A 24,862-nucleotide genomic window follows, 5' to 3' on the forward strand; every position below is an offset into this window, starting at 1 on the left:
CACTCTCATAATGACTTATTAACGTAGCTCTGATCTAGTACATGAACTCCAGCATTTCCTGGAAGTTATCACTTTTCTGTTTTGAGCATTATATGACTAGCCAAAATTAGAAACAGATATTTTGGAAAAGCTTGTTTGGTTGGAAGATTTGGAATGTTTGTCACTTGTTCTTTGGTTTGTCACCCATCTCAAAAAGCTGTCCACAGGAGGATTAGGAAATAGAAAGCTATCCACCAGAATATCATCACAGACAATTTTGTAAATTGTGCTTTAAAGGATGCAGGCTTTGCTCCTCTGAAAAATCAGATTCTGTTCTAAAATACAATAGATCAATCTCTAGCACTGACCCAAGGCTTCTCCCTTCTAAGGGATCACTGTCCTATCTCAACTTCCTAGTAGACAGCAGTGTTTTATGAGGTTTCAGTAGAACAGATATTTCAACACTGCTAGGCACTGGATTTGTGTCTGGACAACATATTTCCTCATAAAAATCTGCTTGGTGATCAATTTGATTCTATCTCACCTGGTAATGACTGTAGTAAGAACAATGCTTGTTACTAGCAATTTCTTTGCAAAGCGCTAATTTACGTTAGAAACTGAAAGCCAAAATCTTCTCTAGTTTTCACACTAGATATAAAATTCAAAATAATATTATTACTTTAAATATACTCATTCCAGATTTATACCAAAGCTGTTAACTGTAAGTCCAGAACTTAAGGGTTTCATATGAAACTTCAATATTCTGTATTGACTGAAAAAAACTAATCAAAAAGTACACCTCAATGTGTAATTTCTTAAAGCAGTAGAATAGCAATGGGATTAAACTGGAGGAGCCAAATGAAAGACATTAACACATTATGAAAGACATAATGCAAGCTTTCCTCCTACTGCAGCCTTATAGTGGGCTGAAATTCCCCAAAGTCCCATAATCGTTGGGATGGCATACCGATTTTTAAGCTCTCTCAAGATAGAATCATAGAATCAGTAATGTTGGAAGGGACCTCTGGAGATCATCTAGTCCAACCTCCTTGCTCAGCAGGGTCACCTAGAGCATGTTAGACAGGGTTGCATCCAGGCGGGCCTTGGACATCTCCAGAGAAGGAGACTCCACAACCTTTCCGGAGATAATGGACTGTAAAATCAGAATATGCACAATTCAAAAGTAACACATTTTGAGGAATACTATGTGAATTCCTCTGCTTTCTCCAGGACACATCACCTCTGTCTTTCTCACTAACCACACAAATTAGAGAGAATTGCTTCACACAACTATAAGACAAAAAAGCATCACTTTTACTATTATAAAATGCATTTTTTAACATGTTAATGTTTTGGGGGAAGCTGGTTGTTATAATCATAAACTGAAGTGCTCTATAAGAAAACCTTCAAACTGCTGTTAATAGACAAAACGCAGTTTTCAGACCAAGTATCTTATAATCTGATGGGATTCCCAACTGCTACTTAGAGTCATACAAATTCTTTAAAGAACAGCTATCTGATATACAATAATGATTGAAAGGATACACAATAATAACTGAAATTAATTAGTAAGATATCTCAGATTAAAAACAAAATTAAGAAAATTGCTTACCTTGCTTCTACTTCACCATAAATAAAAAGCTGATTATACTTGTGCTTTTGTAGCTTAATTCCCTTATAAAGAGCAAAGTTCTAATAATAATCCTTACGTTTTGCTCAATATTTAAGAGGATTTCAGTGATGAGCCCAATAATAAAGTTATGTCTGCTGTCACATCAGATAAGGCAATCCATTTGGACCTTTTTGCCCAATTCCTCTATTACATTTTTCTGATCACAGTTCAGTCCAGGGCCAGAGCACACATTTATCCATTATTATCTCAGGAACTCAACGCTTACTCAGCAAAATACCCAAGTATATATTTAAAACATGCAAGCACATGCTTAAATTAATAAGTTAATTAAGTGTTTTAGTGCTTTACTTATCAGACCATATTTCTGTCTAAAATAATATCTTTTTTTCTAACGTAGCCAGAATCTCTGAATTCTTTTATATTAGTATATTCATAGAATACATTACTAATGTCCTTAATCTCAAGTGTTCATGTTTCATCCTTCTTTCTAGAATTACCCTCATTTTTCTACCCTTTCTTCTTCTACATCTCCAACAGATTTGCATACTTTTTCTCTATACTTTAGTTGATAGTTCTATTTTAATTCATAATTAACCTTAAGAGGCTATCATTCATGTGCATTCTGTTTGTTTTATATTTATTTTCATTCAATAAACCTCTCCTCAGCCATCTCTGCTTAAATGTAAACCAATGTTCATCTAAAAGCACCTATTTATCTTAAGCTTTTCCCATCTATTTCACTTGAGAAGACTCTCATTTCAGCTAATTAGGGCTTTAAATTAAAAAAAATGCATTTGATTCTGAAATTACTTCAATAATTGAAATGCAGCTATTTATGAAACATGATCAGAGCTACCAAGAATATCTTTGTATTACAAATACCTCAGTTTCTGTTTCTATCTTATTTGACTAAACGGAACTTAAAATTTCACCTCCTACTTGCCTATAACAAATACTGATGAAAAAAAATCAATTCTCTGTTTTCATAACTCTACAGTTGAATATACTACAGGATCTTTGGCAAACTGAAACCCTGGTTTAAGATCATGGTTGCTGACATATGAAGTATTGGAACTCCCTCCCATATCTCTGAGAATGTTTCACTGCCCTTTAGCTAAAGAGATAAAACTATTTCACAGAAAGAGATGCAAAATGTTGGGTGTACTATTGCCCTAGCTCTCTCTGTGCCAGCTAGATTGACAAGCCTGTGAGATGCAAAATTTCCTTTTCTGTGACACAAATCTCTCAGGATAGCCACCTCTTAATGTTAATGCACAACTTGGCTCCGCATGGCTCCTGAAGACCTCTAGGGTTTTAGGGTGAAATAGAGTCTAATAACGTGCCTATGCCTACAGAAATCAGCTACATCAGCTCTAGGACTAAGGTAATGCATAGGCACCCAGATGAAATGAGTGTGCAGGGGGATGGTGATGGGGATTAGTCATCTCACACCATCTTCACATCACATGTGGTGCTTTTATGAAAGAGATGCTTTAGTCAAGAGGCAGTCATTGGATGCAGTAAAAGGGTGGCTGGATAAAGTTCCACAGTTTGATTTTCAAATGAGTAGGACACTCAACGTATTAGAAATGCAGCAAATGTTGTCATAATATATTTTCTGCCTAATTTCAGCAATCCAAATGCAAAAGGCTGTATACTACTAAGTGTCCAAAACAAGAACTCCCACGGAAGGTTGAACCTCTGTCCTTTGCTAAAGCAATTTCCAAGTTGCTGCACGACTCTAAGAGTGGCTTACTGACTGACAGTATTTCATTGCACAAATCGTTCATAAAAGGTATTAAATTTGTCACACACACTAAAGGAATTTTAATTTATAGACTATTTTCACTTGCATACAAGCTGTCAGGAAAATCCATTCTTCACAAGACAAGAAGCAACAGATCCTGACAAGACACAGGATTCTGGTACAACAAACTAATGTATCTTTCCAGTATTGTCCTGACTGCTCTGTGGTGCCTTTACGCTTTAAAATTAGATGTATATTGAAAGATTCCAGGTATATATATATTGATTCTTGAGGTGTCCTTGCAGCTTAGACAGTAAGCAACTTCCAGAAACTGAAGGGACTGACAGTGTGGGGGGTGGAAGAGCAATGGAAAGTGGTGTTACAATAATGCAAAGGAAGTGAATATTTGAATGAAGTAAAAAACAAACCATACTAAAATACAGTCCTTATTTTTTCCTGTATTTAATTTCAGACAGTAAAACTTAAATGTAAATGATGTACTGAGACACATTTCTGACAATATATTTGAGGAAACTTCAAGGGACAGCACACGGTCAAGAGAAAACTTTTGGCTACCCAATTTCTAGAAAAAATATTGTTTGCTACAGCACAAGAGCTTTGTGGCACAGCAGTGTATGCTATCCTCCCGTTGAGGAGTTATTGGTTCATGTGCATGTGTATCCCTCTTTTCCTTAAGATGTTTGGCAGCCTGCTACTTAGAGGAATGAAGTTCCTTTCTTGCAGACAGCTGCCATTGGGTTCAGACCATTGCTTCATTCACTCTTCTGCTAGATCATAGAAAAGACCAAAGCAGCTAAAAAAGGCTTCCCATCAGGTTGGCAGATAGAAAAGCTGCTGGGATCACATCTGGCCAAGGGAAGAAGAAGCTGTTTCCAACACCTCACTACCCCTGCCTTGCCAGCCCAGGTAAGCACCTCGCTGGGTGAGGGAATCCCTACAACAAAGCCACAGAGTAGCTGTGCATGGTTGGGAAGAGCTGCTCTTCAAAACACACATCCTCTTATCTTCTTCAAATTACAAATATTTTCCAAATCTGCTCTCCTAATAGATATTTTTTTCCCCATAATTCCATTCCCTTCATTCTGAAAATTGAATTGAACTGAAGGCCCTCTTGTGCATCCCTGGTTATCAATCTGCCTGTCAGAAGAAAAGCCCAATCAGTCATAGGTCATGTAAGGTTGTTAAAAGCTACCTCTTTAGGTAATGCAAATGTGAGTAGAAAGGAAGCCTAACTCCAAAGCAAATCAATGTATATCCCCACATCTTCATTTTAGTGTATGTTGGAGGTAGATTGACAGGTTGAAGTGCTATGAGGTTTTGAAGAACAATAATGTAAATTAACTTCTCTTTTGTTCTTAGACCAAACTGAACTACTGTTCTACATATTGCACAACACAGAAAATCTGAAGATAAATGTAGAACTTCCAAAAAAGCCAAATACATAAACACTGCATATCTTTCTTACTCCTGCTGCCTTTGAAAAAAATGGTAATGTTGGCATTGATTTTGAATAGTGTTAAGGCAAGGCTTTTCTCCAAAAGCCTGGTTAATCACAGAAAAGATCTGATACGTTTTTGGGGTTAGAAATGGACAAATAATTTCCCAGTATCAAATGTGCGTTCAGAGACAGAAAATCATTGTCAGACACTTTGATACAGCTCTATTAGAGCAACTGTAAGTGTCACTCCAACAGACTGTGCTGGTAATTCCACACATCGCTGTTTTGCTATGAATCGAACTATTTTTTTTGCTATGAATTTTACTTTGCTATGAATTGAACTATTTGCTAGGCATTAGCTTTTCTCCTTTATTATCCTTGCAGTTGGAGAGTGCTTATTCCTGCGTGCCTGGATTGTTCTTTTTTTTTTTAATGAGGTTCTGCTAGTTTCATCAGTTACACCAAATGACAGTGCCAAGTGTATTATTATTAACTACTTTTTGCAGCAGTCTCTCTAATATGCTCTGTCCTTTCATTCCTATGGTGGCATGGCAACCTGACATATTTTAAGTGTTTGTTTAATCCCCCTCCTTTTTCCTTAAGCATGAAAACACTTTATTATATTTTAAAATTACTAATATTTCAATATTCCTACTCTGCTACCTGTTGAGGAAAAGAGGAAAGGAAAAGGCTGAATAACTGCGTTTCAGAGAGAGCAGCTTTATGGAAGACAGCATTTATTTATTACTAAGATATATTTTGATATGATGCTGCAGAGCAATGAAGCTGTAACTTGATAAATGTTTAGTTCTAGGAAAAAGCTACTTTCCCTAGTTCTGAAAAATTCTATTGATAGTTCAAGGCCATTTAAGAAAAGACTTACAAAAAATAAAAGGAGATCAGTATTCAAAGAACAGCTACTAAAGTGCATTCAGGTTTTCTGAGACAAACCTGAGAGTCATAAACCATAAGGATAAAATGTAGATGTTGAGATCCTAATACTAGCCTAAAGAATAACAGTAGCCAAGTCACTCTGAGCTTCAGTTTCATCAGTTATAAAATTGAAATACAGTTCTCCTTATAACGCGAGTGTTACAGCAATTGTCTCAGCAATAAGGACACCTGGCAAATCCGACAATGATCATACGCAGCCACCAGCCATAGACATACCTGGATCAGATGTCAGGCTACCCTCTGCAGTTCACAGTATCGCTGGACTTGGAAAGGACCTCTGGAGACCATCTAGTCCTACCCTCCTGCTCAAGAATGACCAACTACAGCAGGTGTCTCAGGTATGTGTCCAGTCAGATTTTGAATGTCTCTGTGGGCGGAGACTCTACAGCCTCTCTGAGCAACCTGTTCCAGTGTTCAACAACCCTCACAGCAAAGCGTTTGATTGTGTTCAAGTAGAATTTCCTGTATTTCATTTTGTGCCTACTGGCTCTTATCCTTTCACCGGGTAAAACTGAGAGGAGCCCAGCTCATCTTGTTTATTCCTTCCCGGAGGCATTTATAATCTTTGATAAGAGCCCTCTGAGTCTTCTCTACTCCAGGCTAAACACTCCCAGCTCTCTCAGCCTCTCTTGTAGGTCAGATGCTCCAATCTCTTAATCATTTTTATAGTCCTCTGTTGGACTTGTTCCAGCATTTCCATGTCTTTCTTGTACTGTGGAGCCCAGCAGTGGACAAGCACTCCAGATATGGTCTCACTAGGGCTGAGCAGAGGGGAAGCATCACCTCCATTGACCTGTTGGCAATGCTCTTCCTAATGCAGCCCAGGATGGTGTTAGACCTCTTTGCCACAAGGGCATGTTGTTGGTTTGTGTTTAACTTGTTGTTCACCAGAATTCCCAGGTTCTTCTCCAAAAAACTTCTCTCCAGCCAGGTGGCAGCTTATACTGCCACATGATATTATTCATCTCCAGGAAGGATTTTATATTGCCCTTTTTGAACTTTATTAGGTTCCTCATCATCCATTCCCAGCAGGGCCCATGGACTTGTATATTTGCAGCTTATCTAAATGTTCCCTAACTTGATCCTACTCTTTCTTCCTCTAGGCTTTCATAATGGTATCAGGGCACAAAGCTCAAGGCAAAAAAAGGATTGAGTATCTCATCCTTTTCTGTGTCCTACATCTGATAGCTGTGCTCAAGGCCAGCACTCATTCAAGCCTATCCCTAGCTTCAGCTGACAGGGTATTTGACCTTGCCTGACGGACTCAGCAGGGAGGACAAGTTCAGAGCAACCTGTAGTCAAAAACAGCTGACAGAGTCTATTAGAAGCTGCTACAACAGCTCCTAGCAGTCCCAACCTCCTGCAGGTTTCCTAACCTGGCAGCAGCAGGCACCTCAAGTTCCTTGAAGGATTCACAGGAATCCCCTGATAATCTCAGATAAGTTCCCAGCAGATCAAGAAGATCTTGAATCAGAGCCCAGAACTGCTCTATAGCTTCTGCATCTGTTCACTGTCTCTGTTACTGGTGCTAATGTACATAGTTCTCTCTGAATTCTGGTTCTCCTGCCTCACAAGGTAAACAGCAGGGCTAGAAGGGAGATCAAAGGTATAAAATGTCTTCCCTATGAAAGAGGACTAAATCAGAAGGATATAGTGTTAGGAACTGATTGCTGGAGGCAGGAGTTTGAAAGAGGTCTACCAAATTCAGGCGTAGAGGAACTGGTGAATAAAGAATGGTTATTTGCTGTCTCTTTCAGCATAAGATGCAGGGGACTTTAAATGAAGCTACTAGATGACATAAACCAAAACATATGTTGCATAGTTAAGCTGTAGAACACCCTGCATAGTATTTATTGGTGCCCACAATCTACAAGAGTTCAAAAAGCACCTGGAAAAAATCATTGCTATTAAATAAGGCATTAAATACAATACCACTAACTTGGAGTGTACCAGAACCATGGCAGAGACTATCATCATGTGTTAGCCTTATCTTATACCCTTTCTAGCTATCCCCTACGTACCATGAGTGCAAAGATAATGCAGCTCTTTCCTGTTTTCTTCTTTTCTACAGCAACTCAGTATCCTCTCAATATCTGTGAAACACTTTGATAACTTTAGACAGAGAGAGTTCCAGTGAAGTGACAAGAACAAAACACAGTGCAATTAGTTTTACCAGAGTAGTGCAGAGAAGGTTACAAGATCACAGTCATCACAGACATGGGATCAGCATTTGTGTTTAGCAGACAACCAAAAATATTGTAAAGGAAACAGTATGGCACCTCTACCTTGCAGGTAAGAGGTGTCCCATCCTCTAGGCTGCTGTACTAAGACAATCCAGAGGCATGGCATCTCGTTGTTGTCCTGCCCATGCTTCACAACAGCTGAGTGTAGAAATACAGAACAAGATTTTGTGCTGGTGGATTTGACAGCTTCAGAGAGTTGAGCCCACTGATGTAGCTCTGTTGTTACTTAAACCTAAATCCTGCTGAAGCAGAGCATGCCAACAAGCAAAGTCTTCATATTTAATTTCAAAATAATCAAAAATATTTCACTGGGAGATATCTTTAAGCTACAAGGCTTCCTGATTTCTTCTTCTGAAATGTCATGTCTCTGACACCCTTATCTGACTCAGGAGCCTTGGCTGGATTCTCCAAGCAATCAATCTACCTTGTAAAACCTCCCAAAGCCGCAGACTCTGGAAGCCTACCTACCCAATCTGCCTTGCCTAATAGCATCAGGAAATCTAGTCAAAAGATTGACTAGTTCTAGGTAATTTAATGGGTTTTGCACAAGCCTTCAGGTAAAGCTGTCCCACAATGAGCAATGGATCTTAAAAATCTGGGATCATTATTTGCTTCCTAGGAGATCTAGTGGGACACTATGATATCTTTTAACAGAAAGAGTTTCAAAAATGAAATTAGAAATGACACACAAAAAAAAATTGTATCCAAGAAATCAGTGTTTTCTGATAGAAATTTTCTGACATATTCTATATTTTAAATTCTTGTATTCCAATATCTTTGCACTGGAATACAAGGCACAAAGTGACTTCTCCATATATTACAGTAGTCCTGAATTCATCATTCTAAACCATCTTTACAAGCTGGAAAATCAAATCTAGTCTTTTAAATTTCTAAAAACATGGACTTTACCATCTTCTTCAGTTCCCCATTTTATTGCCTGATTTTTTTGCAGGTATGAAGTTTTTCTGTGTAAGTTGACAACCTGAGAAGCAGCTGAAGCTCTGAATCTTTGTCATTAATGGAATAGCATTCATTGAAATTCATGAAACTTGTCTGTACTTCCATACTGATGCTACTTAATAGAGCCATGCAGGTTTACAGTAGTTAGACATTGATGAATGCAACAATTACAGCCAGAAGAAACTGCCTGCTGGTATCAAGAGTACAGGATTCTTAGACCACTCATACGAATCAAATGCAGACAATGTTTAAATTAAGTAGAAAACTATCAAAGACATTTCACTTCACCTAAATGGACACCGTCTGATTAATATGTACATTGCATTACAAAATCCATTTCATTTGCTTCCAACATTTTTCCAGCAGAATGGAACGCTTTTTAAAAAAACGATTACCTTATCACTTCAAATCTCATCTGCTGTTTCCAAGACTCTTTCAACCCTTTTCTGTACCCTTTTATCACAGTTTTTAATCTGTCAGATAGTCATACTATAAAATTAATAGTGATTGCTTCAATTTGCAGAATTCTGTTGCGAGTCATCTTCTTGCTACAGAATTGTGAATGGAGGTGGGGAGGGAAAAAGGGCAAACTTAGGTTTTGAAAAATTGTTCTGGTGCTCACTTGTGCCTCTCCACTTACAAAGATCACTCTCTTTTCAACTGTTAGCCCTGTCAAAACAAGTAAAAATACAAATTAGTCAGTGTTATTAGCTGCAGCTATTTAAGCATGAAGAGGTTTGTTTTTATTTCAAGAATGATCTGTCTGAGCCTGAATTTAATAAGACTGGTGTTCTTCAAGACTCCATTTTAGCCTGTCTCCACCTATGAAAAGGCCATCGTCATTTACTTCAGTCTTTCTAAACCAGGGTAGAGTAGCAGGAAGTATAAAGAAGCACAAGTGTTTTTATTCTTTTTTTTTCTTTTTTCTTTTCTTTTTCTTTTCTTTTCTTTTTTTTTCTTTCTTTCTTTTTTTTTTTTTTTTTTTTTGTAAGAGGTAATAGTGGAAAATATGGATAAGGAGTTCAGTGTAAATTAATAGAGGAGGAAGTTTGGAAAAGCTTTACAGTGGTGCAGCTCACTTCTGCAAAATACACTGAGGTGGCAAGGCTTAGAATAGGAAATTCTATCTTACATTTTGGGGGCTACAGCAAGGCCTGTGAAAAAGAGTATCAACAGCCTGACTACTGGTAATCAGCAGGCAGGTTCCTATCAGACATATAAATATGTAGGGGAAATTATTGCAACAAAAGAGGCTGAGCAGTCAGAAGTCACCATGGCCTTGAGGTTACAATTGCACACACCTCTAAAATTCAGGGAGATTTTTTGCATGATTTTTTATTTTATTGCTTTCCTTTACCTATCTTCTTTTTTGTTGCATTCTATCTTCTACTCTTTCCCAGTCTTTGGGCCTAGCTTCCCAGTCCTTCAAGTCAGGCTACCTCACAGTACTAGGATGGATATTAGGAAAAATGTTTGTCCTATGAGGGTGGTCAAAACCTGAACACATTGCCTAGTGCAGTTCTAAGAAAACTTGACCGCACGAGGCCCAGGGCAATCCAATCCATCAACCTAATCCTGCTTTGAGCAGGGCTTGGGCAAGAGATCTCCAGTAGTCCCTTCCCACCTAAAGTATTCTGTGGGTCTGTGACCCTTCTTTAAACTCAAAGAAGGGGAGATTTAGGTCTTCTACTTAGCGCGTTGATGCTGGCTATCTTCCTTATTCAAGTCTCAAAATGTTTTTTCCAAGTTCCAAAATGGGGACTCCTTTCAAAATCTCTACAGAAAGACTCATAAAATAGTATAAAATCTTGAAACCAGTCATGATGAACCAGCACTCTTATGAATCTGTACATTTTATAAAGAATTTCAGTTCCCAGAACTGAAAATTTTGTTGTTTATTGAGAGTTTCAGTATGCCTCTTTGCATTGAATGAAGACTTCACTGATTTTTCTTTTGGCCAGTTTAAAATGAACTCATAAAGATCACTGAAGAATTCTGATTTAACAGTCCCAAAGATTTGTAAAACCATAAAGATAATAATAGAAGTGTACTCTGTTATCAAACCTTAGAAAGATTAATACACTGCATGATAACTGGACTCGTAAATTGGTTAGACACTGATAAGAAATTAGATTATTTTCAGAAGACTAATTTACCTATCTCTTTTGCTACAATTTTATTTAAAATGCAGTTTTGGTTATAGGCTACAATAAATCAAAGGGAAATCTGACAAACAGTTCCACTGTGAAAAACAAATTATCACAACCTATTTTCAGAAGACGTTTAAAATCTGAAATTTCTTTCTCAACCTAAAGCACACAAAACTCAGTGAGTTTTAGAAGAACACAGGTATATTGCCATACCTAGTTTAAATTAGATAAAAACTCTATTAAGTCAATAATGCTGTGCATCTGCATGAAACAATCACATGCTAAGTATCTGTGGTTTAATAAAATATGTAACAAATATTGATGCCTTACTCAAGAGAGCTGCTTCCAAGTATGCAAAATCTACACTCCGTAAATAAGCCGTCAAGTGGCAACAAGCAATAGATTATTGATTTTCAGGATAGACATACAACATCAATAGGGAGAGGGAAATGCAGGGATAATTCAGCCATTAAAGGAGCAAATGCAGCCATCCCTTAAATTACAGAATTCACCGTATTGAATCGACAGTGATTTCAGTAATAACTAAAGTATTATTTCCAATCTGCTTTAACCTAACTCCAGCAGTTTTGGTATTCTCCATCTATAATTGTTGCAGAAATGTAAAAAACTTTGATTAATAAACTATTCTGACTTACTTTAAACATGCAAAAGCCAATCTTTCCCAGCGCATGAGACCTCCCACATATCATCTCATGTGATCAAATCACAAAGAAGATCACAGAAGGAGGATGGAGAGAAATCTGGAAGATGTTCAGCAGGGCTTTTGGGAAAGTGTAATCCTTAGGAGTGGGACAGCCTGGCTCGAACAGCTCCACCACCTCTTTGTTGTGCTGATGCTAGACACAAGCACAGGGGGAGCTGGGCAGCCAACTGATGTGGCACCAAAGGATGTGCAGTAGGAAAGGTGTCATACGCTGCAGCCCGTATGACAGGGGGGTGTGCAACAATGATGCACAGCCTCTGCTGCAAGGTGACTAGAGGCCACAGTCAGCCCTGGAGCACGGAGTGTGCCTAGTCTGATGCGGATCTTGATCTCAGTGAAGTATTGTAAATGCATCACCCAAAAGTGAGAGCTACTGACTGTTACAAACAACTACTTGGTTTCTTAGACTGTGGAACAACTCTGTAGCAATCAATTATCTGTTGAGTAAAACACTGATAAATCATTTACCTAATAGCCATTTCTACAAAATCTATCTGCAGTAGAAATCTGGTCCATTAAATCATTCTGTTTCACAATAGAGATACATCACTACTTTTGGCCCTTTAATGTGAAACTAGAGGGCTCCAGGAAGAGCTAATAAAATTTATCATTGTATATTTATACCAGAATCACAGCTCTCCTAAGCTTGATAAAGTCTTAATTTATTAAATTTGTAAAAAGTGTAATTTAATCATGGCATCAAACTGAAAGATAATCTGTAACAACTGATGAGATCTAAATACAAGGGTCAAACTCCAATCATTGCTGTAAGCAATCATCATCATGAGTAATGATTTCATATATGTCAGTCTTCAATGCCCATTTATTACCATTTTTGTATAAGATATAGCAACATTCAAAACACTAATTCTCTACAACAGCATTCTCACAAGTATTTCCTGCAAATATTTCTGCATATAAACAGTTCTTATATTGCCTCTTCAGTAGTTCACATCTGGGAACACACGTGTGACCAAAATTACCTTGTGAGAAAGTGTGTGATCAAATTAAGGAACAGTAAATGTCATCTCTGAACTATTTGTATTATATCTAAATACAAATTTTTCTATTTGTATTATATTCTTGGTTGATACACTAGAAGGCTGTACTGCTAATCAGAGAGATCTGGATAGGCTGGAGAACTGGGTAGAGAGGAATCTCATAAAGTTTAACAAGGGAAAATGCTGAGTCCTGCACCTAGGGAGGAATAACTCCATGCTCCAGTACAGGCTAGGGGCTGACCTGCTGGAGAGCAGCTCTGCAGAGAAAGACCTGGGAGTGCTGGTGGATGACAAGTTGACCATGAGCCAGCAATGTGACCTTGTGGCCAGGAAGGCCAATGGTCTCCTGGGGTGCATTAGGAAGAGTGTTGCCAGCAGGTCGAGGGAGGTGATCTTGCCCCTCTACTCAGCCCTGGTGAGACCTCATCTCGAGTACTGCATCCCATTTTGGGCTCCCCAGAACAAGACAGACATGGAGCTACTGGAGAGAGTCCAGCGTAGGGCTACAAGGATGATCAGAGGGCTGGAGCATCTGCCCTAGGAGGAACGGCTGCGAGAGCTGGGCCTGTTTAGCCTGGAGAAGGGAAGACTGAGGGGGGATCTTATCAATGTCTACAAACACCTTAAGGGAGATGTCAAGAGGATGGGGCTGGACTCTTTCAAGTGGTACCAAGAAAAAAGGCAATAGGAACAAATTGGAACACAGGGAGCTCCACCTGAATGTGAGGGGGAATTTCTTCACTGTGAGAGTGACAGAGAACAGGAACAGGTTGCCCAGAGAGGTTGTGGAGTCTCCTTCTCTGGAGATATTCAAAACCTGACTGGATGCAACCCTGTCTAACGCACTCTAGGTGACTCTGCTTGAGCAGAGGGGTTGGACTCGATCATCTCCAGAGGTCCCTTCCAACCTCAACCCCTTTGTGATTCTGTGATATCCAAATCTTATGAACATCTCGGAAGTTCCTAGTGAAATATACAACTAAAGTTCAGTATGACAATAAGGGAAGATAATAATAGAGAAGGTATTTAATATAAAATGCTGGGATGTGGAGTTGGGCTGAGGGGAAATGGCAGGCTTTGGACTGCCCCAGAATTCACAAAAAAAGTAATGAAGCCTGAGGTGCACTGGCCAAGTGATCTAAAAAATTGGAACATACAGCATCTTCCCCCCCCCCCCAGAAAACTGCATTTTATTTTATTTTTTGTCAAATTCTATGGCTTCTGTAGTAGCTGCAACTATTTATTTTGTGATTGTTACAGATGCGAGTGACAGATTATTTTCTGTTCTTTCAAAGGAGAATATACCATAATTCAGAAGCTATTTGCTTCCCAAACAAAGACACTAAAATGTTCTGTCAGCATCTTCGGAATGTTTCAAGTTGGTGCAGTACCTTAGGTTTGCAACAGAAGCATGAGACTTGGCAGGCTGATTCCTAAAGCTGTTTTTTAAACTCTGTAACAATTCCTAAAGAACAGACAATGTCAATATTCTTTAAATGCTAAATCGCGTGTATGAATCTGTTTCCTGCAAGACTGGTCATGATGACTTCACTCATGTAACTCTGCAGAAACAAACCCATCCTTTCTGATGGTTGACATGGCTGGCCAGAAGCCAGAAGAAAATCCCTTTGCCAGTCTGATGAAATTGGACATGGTTTTAAAAAGAAAGAGATACTATTTTATTTTTGAAAAATCTCCTGACATCAAAACCATTGTCTACAAAATTTGAACAAGTTTGGAATTCTAGAGCATACTTTTTACATCTTCTTTTGCTGTGAGATTTCTTAGACCTTTTCCACTGAGTAGTTCTCAGGAGGCTCTATACTTGTATTTAGGGTTACTTAGCAAGGATTTATGAACCTCTGTTCATTCTTATCCATCCATTTTAAAACTTCATGTGGCTTATGCAAATTAAGTATTATGCTAAATAAACTCAGATATATTCCTAAGACACACTAAACAGATAAAAAAAAAAAAAAAAAAAAAAAAAAAGGTGGCAGATGAAGATCAGAGGAAATAGTTCAGTTTTATCATGCAGACTTCAATAATATGATAATGAACAGCCCCTGCAATGGTTTCCAATTTTTCATATACCTTATAAAATAAATAGCTCAGCATCATGTGGTTGGGAGCAGAGGGAAAATATGAAAAACCCTCAAGGCTTTGAAATCTGCAAGAAGGAAAAGTAACACTTCAACTTTCTGCCATAATCTGCAACACAAACAAAAAATCTAAGCATGTTTGTCAAAAAAATATAGAGAAAAATTCAGCAGTAATTTTCATCCATAATATCTCTTTGTTCCCCCAGGAAGATAATTGCCCACAGTCTTACATGGATTTTGCTATCATTTTACTATCTATTTTAAGCCCAGTCAAAGGGGCCTAGTGATAGCTATTTTCCATCTTAGAAGGTATTTCCAAAAAAGCACGTAGAAGTCTACACATCTAAAGCAGAAAATGTCTATGAACGAAACCTAATTTTATAACTAGGATTTTCTTACATATAAGCAATTTTGATTACTAGTTTTCCTAGTAGTCATGTACCAAAGCTATGAGTTTTTTTTAACTTATAAATTGGCAAGACACAGCTCTATTTTTATAACAAAGTAAATTCAATTTCCCTCTTACTACATGATAAAAAATACAGTTCTTTCCCTGAGGAACTTGGTTATTTATGCCTACATACTACTCAAAACTGTTGGCTATTATCAGGTTACAGCGAAATCACTGAAACAATGGACTGTCAACAGTTTTGTCTATTACTGTCTATTATCATTCATAAGAGCAAAGATTTCTTACTACCTTTAACCTCTCCCATGACAGCTGCATCGAATTACTTGATTCAGACCCCAAGATGTTATTCAGGATGTTGAAGAGATTACTTGTGATGGGGAATTTTCAGGATAAAGAGGGTATAAAATAGGCTTCACATGACCACAAACGTTACAATCCTTCTTTCATTTATGTTAAAAAAAAATTAAAAAAAGCAATAAAGCAGCTAATCCATCTTGGTAGCCTCTTAATCTTAAAAGTCAGTGTTTTCCAGAAGCTAAGGAGGATCAAATAGTAATCTGTTTTTCCCAGAGTACTCATCTCAGCCACAAGTTTCCTGTCATAGAAGGTATGGTGCTTTCTGCCTAATTGTTAAATGCCTAGGATTATCTTTTCAAGAAAACAAAGTTTTATTTTATTGTCAGGTAACGTTAAAGCTGCCTAACAATTTAACAGATTTAATCCTATGTTCAATAGACACCTATTCATTGAGATTAAGCCAATTTTACAATATGGAGCTATGTAGTCATCTGGAACAAAGGCAGTATGTGGTGGGGGAATAAAGAAAGCAAACAATAAGGAGTGACTGGCAAACGGGGAACCTATAAAGAGACATTTAAAAGGAGCAGCAAAGAGAAATGAATACATACGCTGAGTGAATAAGATAAGCAACAGAAGTGACCAAAGCAGGTGGATTATTCAGAAACACCATCCTACTGCAGCAGGAACTCCTGCAACTTTGCAAAGCATCTGTCATCATTGATTCACAGGGTCAGTCTAACTAGCGGATTTAATAATGGGGAGTTTATACAACATCAGCATATGAGACGTCCCTTAGGGTATTTTGTCCTCATCTCAACCCAGTGTAGCAGCCAAGTACTGCCAGTTGCATTTTACAGATGGAGAACCAAGGCACAGAGAGATTTAAGCCAGCATGTTCAGGGCAAGACATCTGTAGAAAGGGAAATGATTGAGTTGGTGCATGGAAACCCCTAGAGATCATTCTGATCTGCCTCAGCAGAAAACAAACAAAAAACTCCACATCTTAGATCCTGCATATTGTCACAGAAGAGAGTCACTGATTATTTCAACTATTTGGAAGATAGTTCAACTCAGGATGCCTTTTCAGTTAGTGTTTATATTGTAATTTGCCTGAAATTTTTCAGAGTTTTCTAAGAGACCTGGACATTACTTTGTCAAAATTAAACCCAATTCTTTGAATATTCAAAACTATAATCCTGTGTTCAGATGTTCTTTATGTGGTTTTAATCATATCAGTAAAGCTGCAGTGCAATCAAAAAGCTTTTCTTAGAAGAGAAGCATTTATTTTTTAAAAAACGCAGACAGAAAGTTGTTCCCAGTACTTTCCATGCCTCTTACAAATGTTGCTTTGAGGATTACAGCAGATAAACACCAAGAAGACCAGTGACACTGCAATGGTAAACTTTGGCAGAACTCTGGCAGATTCCGCTAATATTATGCTCAAAATTAGAGGGTGCCAGCAAGTACATGCAAGTGGGCAAAAATTTTTCATGTTTTCAGAACATCTAGACAAAAAATTAGGATAAAAAAAGAAAGTGCTATGTATACCCTGAATGCTCTAAATTCAGCATATTTTCATGGGTTACCAAGCCCCCCTGTGATGCTCCAGAAAACAGGAGCTCAAAGGGCATTTGTCTCACTTACACAAATGATCTCTGTCAGTATCTCAGAAATTCTTCTGTAAAGAATAGTTCAGCTGTTGGTTTGACTACATGATGTACTGGTGTGAAAATGGAAACAGAAAGAGAGAAAAGAGCACCTCTGTGTCTTAAAGATGAAACTCTTCTTTCTTACCATTAGATTTTAACTAGTGTTAGGAGATGACCCAATCGGTCCAGTATTAAAAGAGAGTAAAACGTAAAGGAAAAATTACCCCAGGAGCTACAGACACATGGATCTTATGAGTCTATAACACACCTCCAGGTTCAAATCAAAGTTCAAGTCAGAGTAGATGTAAGATTAGAGCTTCATATTTTGCAGTATTCCTCAGTGTATTACAGTTGTTTTCTTCAAGGGAGGGGAGGGAAAGAAGAGATTTTCCTTACAAAAATCTTCAGTTATGAGCAATGCACTGTATATTGAGCTGTCAAGAAGAAACAGTTTCCACTCTGACTGCAAAAGCTTTCCTGAAGGCAGAATAATGAATTTATCATGCAAAAGTAGACTCTTCAGATTACAGAGTTTGAAGCATGTCCAGCCTTTTAAGCTTTGATGGCATTGCTTACTTGAGTCTGCCCTAACCTACCTTGTCATTGTCAGGATTAAAATAATCCATGATAAAGAACAATGTGACACATACATGAGTCACACTGAAGTGATTTCACATTCAGTAACTCTTTGATCAGATTACGACTGTTTAATTAAATCTGGTGCCAAAAAAATATTGTATTTTCCTGTGTATACACTGCACCCCTCAGATGCCTTGACTCCTTTAAAAGTAACTGTACTTGAAAATAAATCCTCAGATAACCCATGGTGTAAAACAAGCTCTGAATAAGGAGTAGCAGAGTGAGAAGGAATGGGATGAAAGAGGATGTAGATGATGGGACATCAGCAGAGATTCCAGATCATCCAGATCATCCACAGATTGTCCCTTTTTTTTTTTTTAATCTACACAATATTAGAATCCAAGTGTTGTTGACTCATAAAAGAAGAAAGAGCTTTCTCTGGGTGGAAGAGCTGTTGCTTGTTTATTGTTTCTTTAAAAACTGCCTTTAAATCACACAATCATTCAAATATTGTGTTGCATGCCTTCACACTGAAGTTATGTAATATGAAAATGCTGTTTACTACAGTATCTTACTGTATCATTCCAACATCTACTGGGAAATGTAATTATCACACTGTATTACACTTCCTTTCAATAATAATTGGCATCAAAAGTGTTGTAAATGGAGGTATAATCACTTTTCACCAAAATCAAAGCCACACTGTATGCAGCTCCCCTCCATCCACCCAGCATGAGTTTTGTCATAGAAAGCTAACACCCAAAATAGGCTTAGCAAAGAGAGGGACACCAGGGCCCAGGGCCAGCACGGCTGGATTGGGACCTCAGGGCAGCTCAGCAGTCACCTAGGAAGAAAGTTGTTATTTGCCAGGCATCATACTTCTCCCAGCTCTACATCCCTTGTCTCTACTCATTTACATGTTTATTGTCTGTATTTGAAGGTAGCCTAATTGGTCTGAACAATTTATTCCCTATCTACAGAATATCAAGCTACTGAAAATCATGAATACAAAACACATCTATAGAAGGTATGATTTTATCTTTCTCTGTCTTCATCCACCAGTATATGTGCACTAACGTAACAAAATAATGTAATGCAATATTGGCAGACTATAATATAAACATTAACTTAAAAGGTAATCTTGAGTTGAACTACCTTCCATATAGTTGAAATAATCAGTGACTCTACTCTGTGACAGTAGCCAGTATCCAAAGCCAGCTCTGCCTTAGGTGTAAGGATGTGGAACAACACTCCTTGGACCAGATCTTGCAAATTGGGGTTGCAAAATAAGACAGCTGTACTGAAACATCAGTAGAGATGCTCCTGACAGCACTTTGTCACTAATGCCCCAGCAGTGTGAGGAAAGGAGGAGATGCCCACAAAGATCTTTGCCAACCAACACCATCATAAGTCAAAAAATGCATGAAAGGAAGGATGTGAGGGAGAAATGTGTCTCTCTTCTGCTGGATGCTGCTTCTCTCACACTCACTTATAACTTTTAAGGCTACTTCAGGAATCAGCCTCCTCTGTCAAAAAAGTCCTCAAATGGGCTGCTGTGCACTATTCGTGTTTGCTGGGACAGACCTAGCCCCTACTATGAGCTGAGGAGCCCTCTCTGGGCTTTGCAGCATGCTCCAGGCTCCCCATCAAACACGCAGTGCTCTGGGCACCCCTGCAGAAGGAGGATGCTGCAGGGCATCTCAGCTCTCTGCACTCTTACTTCACAGCTGCCGGCAGCTTGCAGCATCAGCCCTTAAGGAGCAGACGCTCACCTCTCTGTACACTGACCACAGCACAGGCCAGTGGTGAGGAATAAAATTGTTCCAATCTTCTTGCACAGAAGGGTACATGTGAACCAAGCCTGATTCAAAGCCCCCTGAATGCTCCTCTCAGTGATGCTGGCTGCAAGAAATGCCACAAAAGGGGACTGGATAAGGGAAAACATTAGTGTCTTATGTTTCCTAAACAGTTGGTTATGCCTTTAACATAATCTAATGTGATAAATCATCATGGATGTTTGGTGACAAATGCCAGCCTATAGTGATACCTGTTATAACACAAAAGAACCACCTAGAAAACCACCTTCAATATTTGGGAGAGAATCTCAGATTGGTTAAGTGACTGAGAATTAGTTTAATGATTTCCTATTTAGCCTTTAAATCTACGCTTAATCTGGTACTGCATTTCTAATTAGGAACTGAAAACATTGATTTAACATTTCTGTCACTACAAATTAGCTGTCACATGCTACCTCTATATTATTAAAAATTTGCTGTTCTGAATATATAAAGGAATTTGTATTGTCAGGCATGGGGCATAAGTTCTCATAATGAGCCATTCATCTTCAGGTCAAGTTTTATAATAACTGTTACAAGTTAGTTGGGAGTGAGGAAAATGAAAGAGAGAAAAATGGAATGTGAATAACCGCTGAAATTATAAAAGTGCCACATTTATACAGACTGAAGCACAACAGCATTTTAAATGGCACAATTGCTTGTGACACTTCATTTTCACTGCTGCCATTGTAACTTACTGAAACCACGCTGTGTATCAGACAATTCACAAATTTCTACTGGCACGGTATCTTATGTGACCAACACTCAGCTAAAAAAAAAAATGTCATTTTTTCTTAAGAGCCAATGTCTCAAAATTCACAGCCAATGGATCACATCTCATGGTGAAGACAGTGGGGAGAGGTATCATAGCCTTGGGAACAGGACTGGAATGACATACACTGGCTATTTCTTTCCTTACTCATGATCACTTAACATGTCTGCTGCCAGAAAAGCAATTGTTTTCATGTGGAAAACTTCTTGAGGGAAACAGGTAACATGTTTTATTGTCCTCCACATGACTTTAGCAAATACAGCCAAGGGTTATACACCTAACTATCTCTTGTAGTTGTTTTAAACCTACAAAAATAGGACCCACCTTAACCCACGCAGTCCAGCAAAGGGCTTGCTAACCAGAGTTATTCGTCTGAAAGCGCTTCCCTTAGTATTGGAGCTATAGCAGCAGCATGAAAAGCAAAACATTTCCAGTGTATATTAAGATTTACAGGGAATTTTCAGACTCATTGGCTACTATCAATCATCTCTGCATTCCCAAAAGGAAATTAGATTTCTTACCTGTTGTTTATTGCTACAATGCATGACGTAAGTCTATGAATTTGGAGTTGCAATAATACAACACTGAACATTACAAATCTATACCATGATCAAATAAAAGGGAAAAGGAGATGCAGTTGGCACATGTTTTCATCCAGTGTTGCAGAGAGAAAACACATTTTCAAAAATTGCCTTTCCTTTTTTGACTGATTCTTAATTTAAAATTGGGTTTTAATCAGTAAGGCTAGTATGTGAACTGACAAGGAAAGTTTACTTGGGAAGTAAAGGATTCTTTTTTCCTTCTTTTTGTCAATAGATTTATTCTTATGTTCATGTCAGTCCTATTTACAGCAAGGTCAATTTATAGCTCTGCCATGACTGCCAACCAGGTTCATCACTGATACATTTAGAGAACTTAAAAAACTTCAGAGTTGCTCATTTCAGGCCATAAATTTGAGAAACCTTATTCCTGATGGTTTCTAATCTAGGCTTTCTTCTGATCTTCTTGCTGTTTTTTTCCCCATTTTAATGTTTCTTTCTTTAGCAGAGGGGATAGAGCAGCAGCCTTGCTCCTCAGTAAGAGAGCCCTCCTACACTGGTGTCTGCCACAGCTCTGGCTCCCAAGGCGTTGTGCTGAGCTCTGCTAAGGCCCTGGTACTCTTCCTCTGCCCATAACTTCCACCAGATTTCTCCGGCACACTGAAGTCAAACAGAAAACTATTACGGCTTTGAATTAAGTGTCAAGGGATCGTCTGTGTTTTTAGAGCTAAGCTAGTAGCATAGAAAGTGGAGAGTGCAGATCTCCCGGCTGGAGGAGACACTTTGAACATGGAATTCCAGGTGCGTAAGAATTAGAGAAGTCCTAAATGCCCCCCTTTTCCTATGTGCCTTAGAAAAGATCAGTGCTCAGGAGCTCTGGAAAAATCTGTCTGTGGTGCTCGTTCCAGTTGGCACTGGAGTATGCTTGAATCTTTCCAACATTTCTGTGAGACTGGGGAAAGTCTCATGGGACATCCAGCATTATGAATACTCTTTTAATAGTTTTCACTACTTCTTTTGTGGGCCAGCACAAACCAGGTTATAATTTGGCCCAAAGAATGAGTGTTGAATTTGAAGTACATCAAATAGGTGGCTACAAAGACTGGGAAGTAGTCATGGACAGCTATTTCCTTTTCACCATCAGAGTCTGGCAGAAGTTCTCATCTTTCTTTCAAACTTAGAATTGCCATCCTTCTTGTTGAAAAACACTTTCCCAGTCCTGCGAGGGGCAGGTGAACATTAACTTGGCTTGGGTATTGATTTTGATCAATCTGGTAGCACTAGACTAAATAAATAAATAAATAAAATAAACCCACAAAAAAGCCAACTGTACAGAGTGAAGACATAAATCACTAAAAAAAAAAAAAAAAAAAAAAAAAAAAAAACTCAACAAAGATGTGAGATGTGGAACCATACTCCTCTGAGGGAATATTTAAACATGAAACATCACTGCTAGTTAATTCTTGTACTAGCCAGCTCCATCATCACACTTAAAAGATAGAAGATCCTCAGCAGCATTTCAAATTCCATCTGACTTGAAATACAAGCTGAATGTTGTCTGCTAATCCTTCAGATCATTAGACTGTGAGATCAGGTATTTTCCTAAACAAAGTCCAGCTCTTGCACAGAATCAAGACAGAAAAAATTCTGAGGAAAAAAAAAGATGTGACTAGTCACATGGTGCTGGCCTATACGAACAGCTACTTCTGCTTCTCCACCACATACATGAGGAATAGCTAGCAAATTGAGTGGAGAAAACTCTGGGAAACACACCATCTACTTGTTTTTGCATGCTTGTATTTTAGGTCAGCTATCTCATGCAGGACTGTCTTCAGGGTGACTGGGAGGCACTGTTTGAGTGATGTGTTAGATATTAAACTTATCAGAGAAAAAAAAATCCTTATAAAGAACTGGGTCAACAAATGGCTTTATTTTTGCAGGGTAGAGCTGTGTTCCTCCTATCCCTGGTGCTGTTCAACATTAATTTTTGAGTCACCTGAATGTTAACTCACCTCAACAAAGATGAAGCAGGGGATGATGGAATAACTTCTCTGGGTATTGTTTCCTAAAGCCATTTCTCATCACACTTCTTGGGGAGGCACCGTTCAAAATTTTAATATCCTGAAAAAGAAGAGAAAGAGATATAGAGTAAGTTTCACTTTTTTGCAGGCTAGACATTTAAGACAAAGTGGTTCATATCAAGGAGCGCTCACGTGTGTGCTGGACCGTGGGATACAGACTAAAAAGAACACAAGTTCTAACCTGTGGTACAAAACAACCTGAAAAGGCAGCCCCTTTGCATCCCAAAAGGAAACGATGTTTAGTCACAAGATGCATGTTCTACAGACCACAGTAATAAAGGACAAAACTGTATTCTCTTAATTACAATCCACTCCCAAGCAAAGACTTCTTCCCCAGGACACACTGTAAAATCGTATTTTTACCCCACAACTCACAATCTTGCCTATACTATGGAAACTAATTTGTGAACTTGTACTTTAAGACTTGCTCATAATACATTGCTTTGTATGTGATCAAAATGCTCTTCAGCATGACCTGTAACCTATTTAAGATGATAGCATGGCTTATTCAGGCAAGAAAACCTGACAGAAGCAAGCACAACAGGATTGCAGTGAAGGATTTGGCCCTTGCTGCAGAGTCTTTCTGGGATGCTGTAAATTAGTACCTTAACCCACAAAAACCTTCCTACTTAGCATTACGTCAGGCTACTTACTATTTTAATTGAACATAACCTTATAACATTCTGCAATAAAATATTTAATCTCTTTACAGCACAAAAATTGTGAAAGGAGAGAAAAGGAGAGTAATATGGAGAATTTTAACTGAGTGTGTGTGCGCTCTTGTATGTGCCTGAGATAACACATCCAGAAACAAAGTTTGACTTAAAATCCTCTGCTATCACGTTAAACATAAGCACAGGAAGAAAGAGCATCAATTTAGGTGGGCCCAGTCCCCCTTTCAACACTCATATAAAAACTGTTCCCTGAACATCAGAGCCAGGGTTCTCCCAGTGAGCCAGTTTCATGAGGACGAAAGAGGAAAAAGCTGGCATGTTTTCTGGAGAATGGTGCTCCTTTGCTTGCACAGCATCTTGGTTCAGCTTTTTGCTCTCATCAGAGCATCAGAGCGGTAATTAAGGTCTTGGCATATGGAGTCTGTGATGTGAGAAGGGAGGTCAGCGCTTCTCCATAAGCTCTCAGCAGGCAAGCTGGAAGCAATACAACTACCAGAGTACAGACCTCAGCAGAGGTTACCTGGCTTGACTGAGAAGCTGGATCAGCTGTCAGGATTGCATCTGGCACTGAAGTCCATGTAACCTCAATGCAAGCTTTTGTGTATGTCACCTATGAGCTGCTTCCATAACTCGTATCTCAGCTCCTCACAATCTGGCCAAGAGCCATAAGATATATAAAGTATAAGATATATGAAAGTTTTACTAATGAGGTTCTATCTTCAGTCTGGCTTTAGTGACACCAGCAAAGCTACATCCTGTGTCAGGATGGCTTATGAGCATTTAATCATTGAAAAAATATAGCTTTGGGTCAAAAAACTTATCCAGTAAACAGTATCTGTGGCATGTTTCTGGCACTCTCTTCCTACTCCAAGTTCTGAAACACAAATACTCTGAATTTTCAAAATGGCTTGTTTGTCCAAACAATCTTCAGCTTTTAGAGATAAATACATGGATTTTATCTTGGGGGTTAGTGTCACTGTTTCAAAAAAAGGACAAGCTAATCCAACCCAGTTTTGACCGCAGACAAAAAATTTTCATCATTTAATTTTTAACAAAATTTTTCATGCTG

The 24,862-nt window shown here is 38.5% G+C and overlaps 1 protein-coding gene across 3 annotated transcripts in view; it reads right to left on the reverse strand.

The window, feature by feature from the left end:
- Positions 1–24,862, reverse strand: part of PLPPR1 (phospholipid phosphatase related 1) — a 127,901-nt gene that overhangs the window by 43,377 nt on the left and 59,662 nt on the right. For all 3 annotated transcript variants that reach the window (XM_062600097.1, XM_062600098.1, XM_062600099.1), the window contains one exon: positions 23,051–23,159. In XM_062600097.1, the coding sequence (XP_062456081.1) occupies positions 23,051–23,113 (63 nt within the window). In that variant the 5' untranslated portion in view covers positions 23,114–23,159. The remainder of the gene's footprint in view (positions 1–23,050; positions 23,160–24,862) is intronic.

Source organism: Rhea pennata, chromosome Z (genome assembly GCF_028389875.1).
Source record: "Rhea pennata isolate bPtePen1 chromosome Z, bPtePen1.pri, whole genome shotgun sequence".
Lineage (NCBI taxonomy): Eukaryota > Metazoa > Chordata > Aves > Rheiformes > Rheidae > Rhea > Rhea pennata.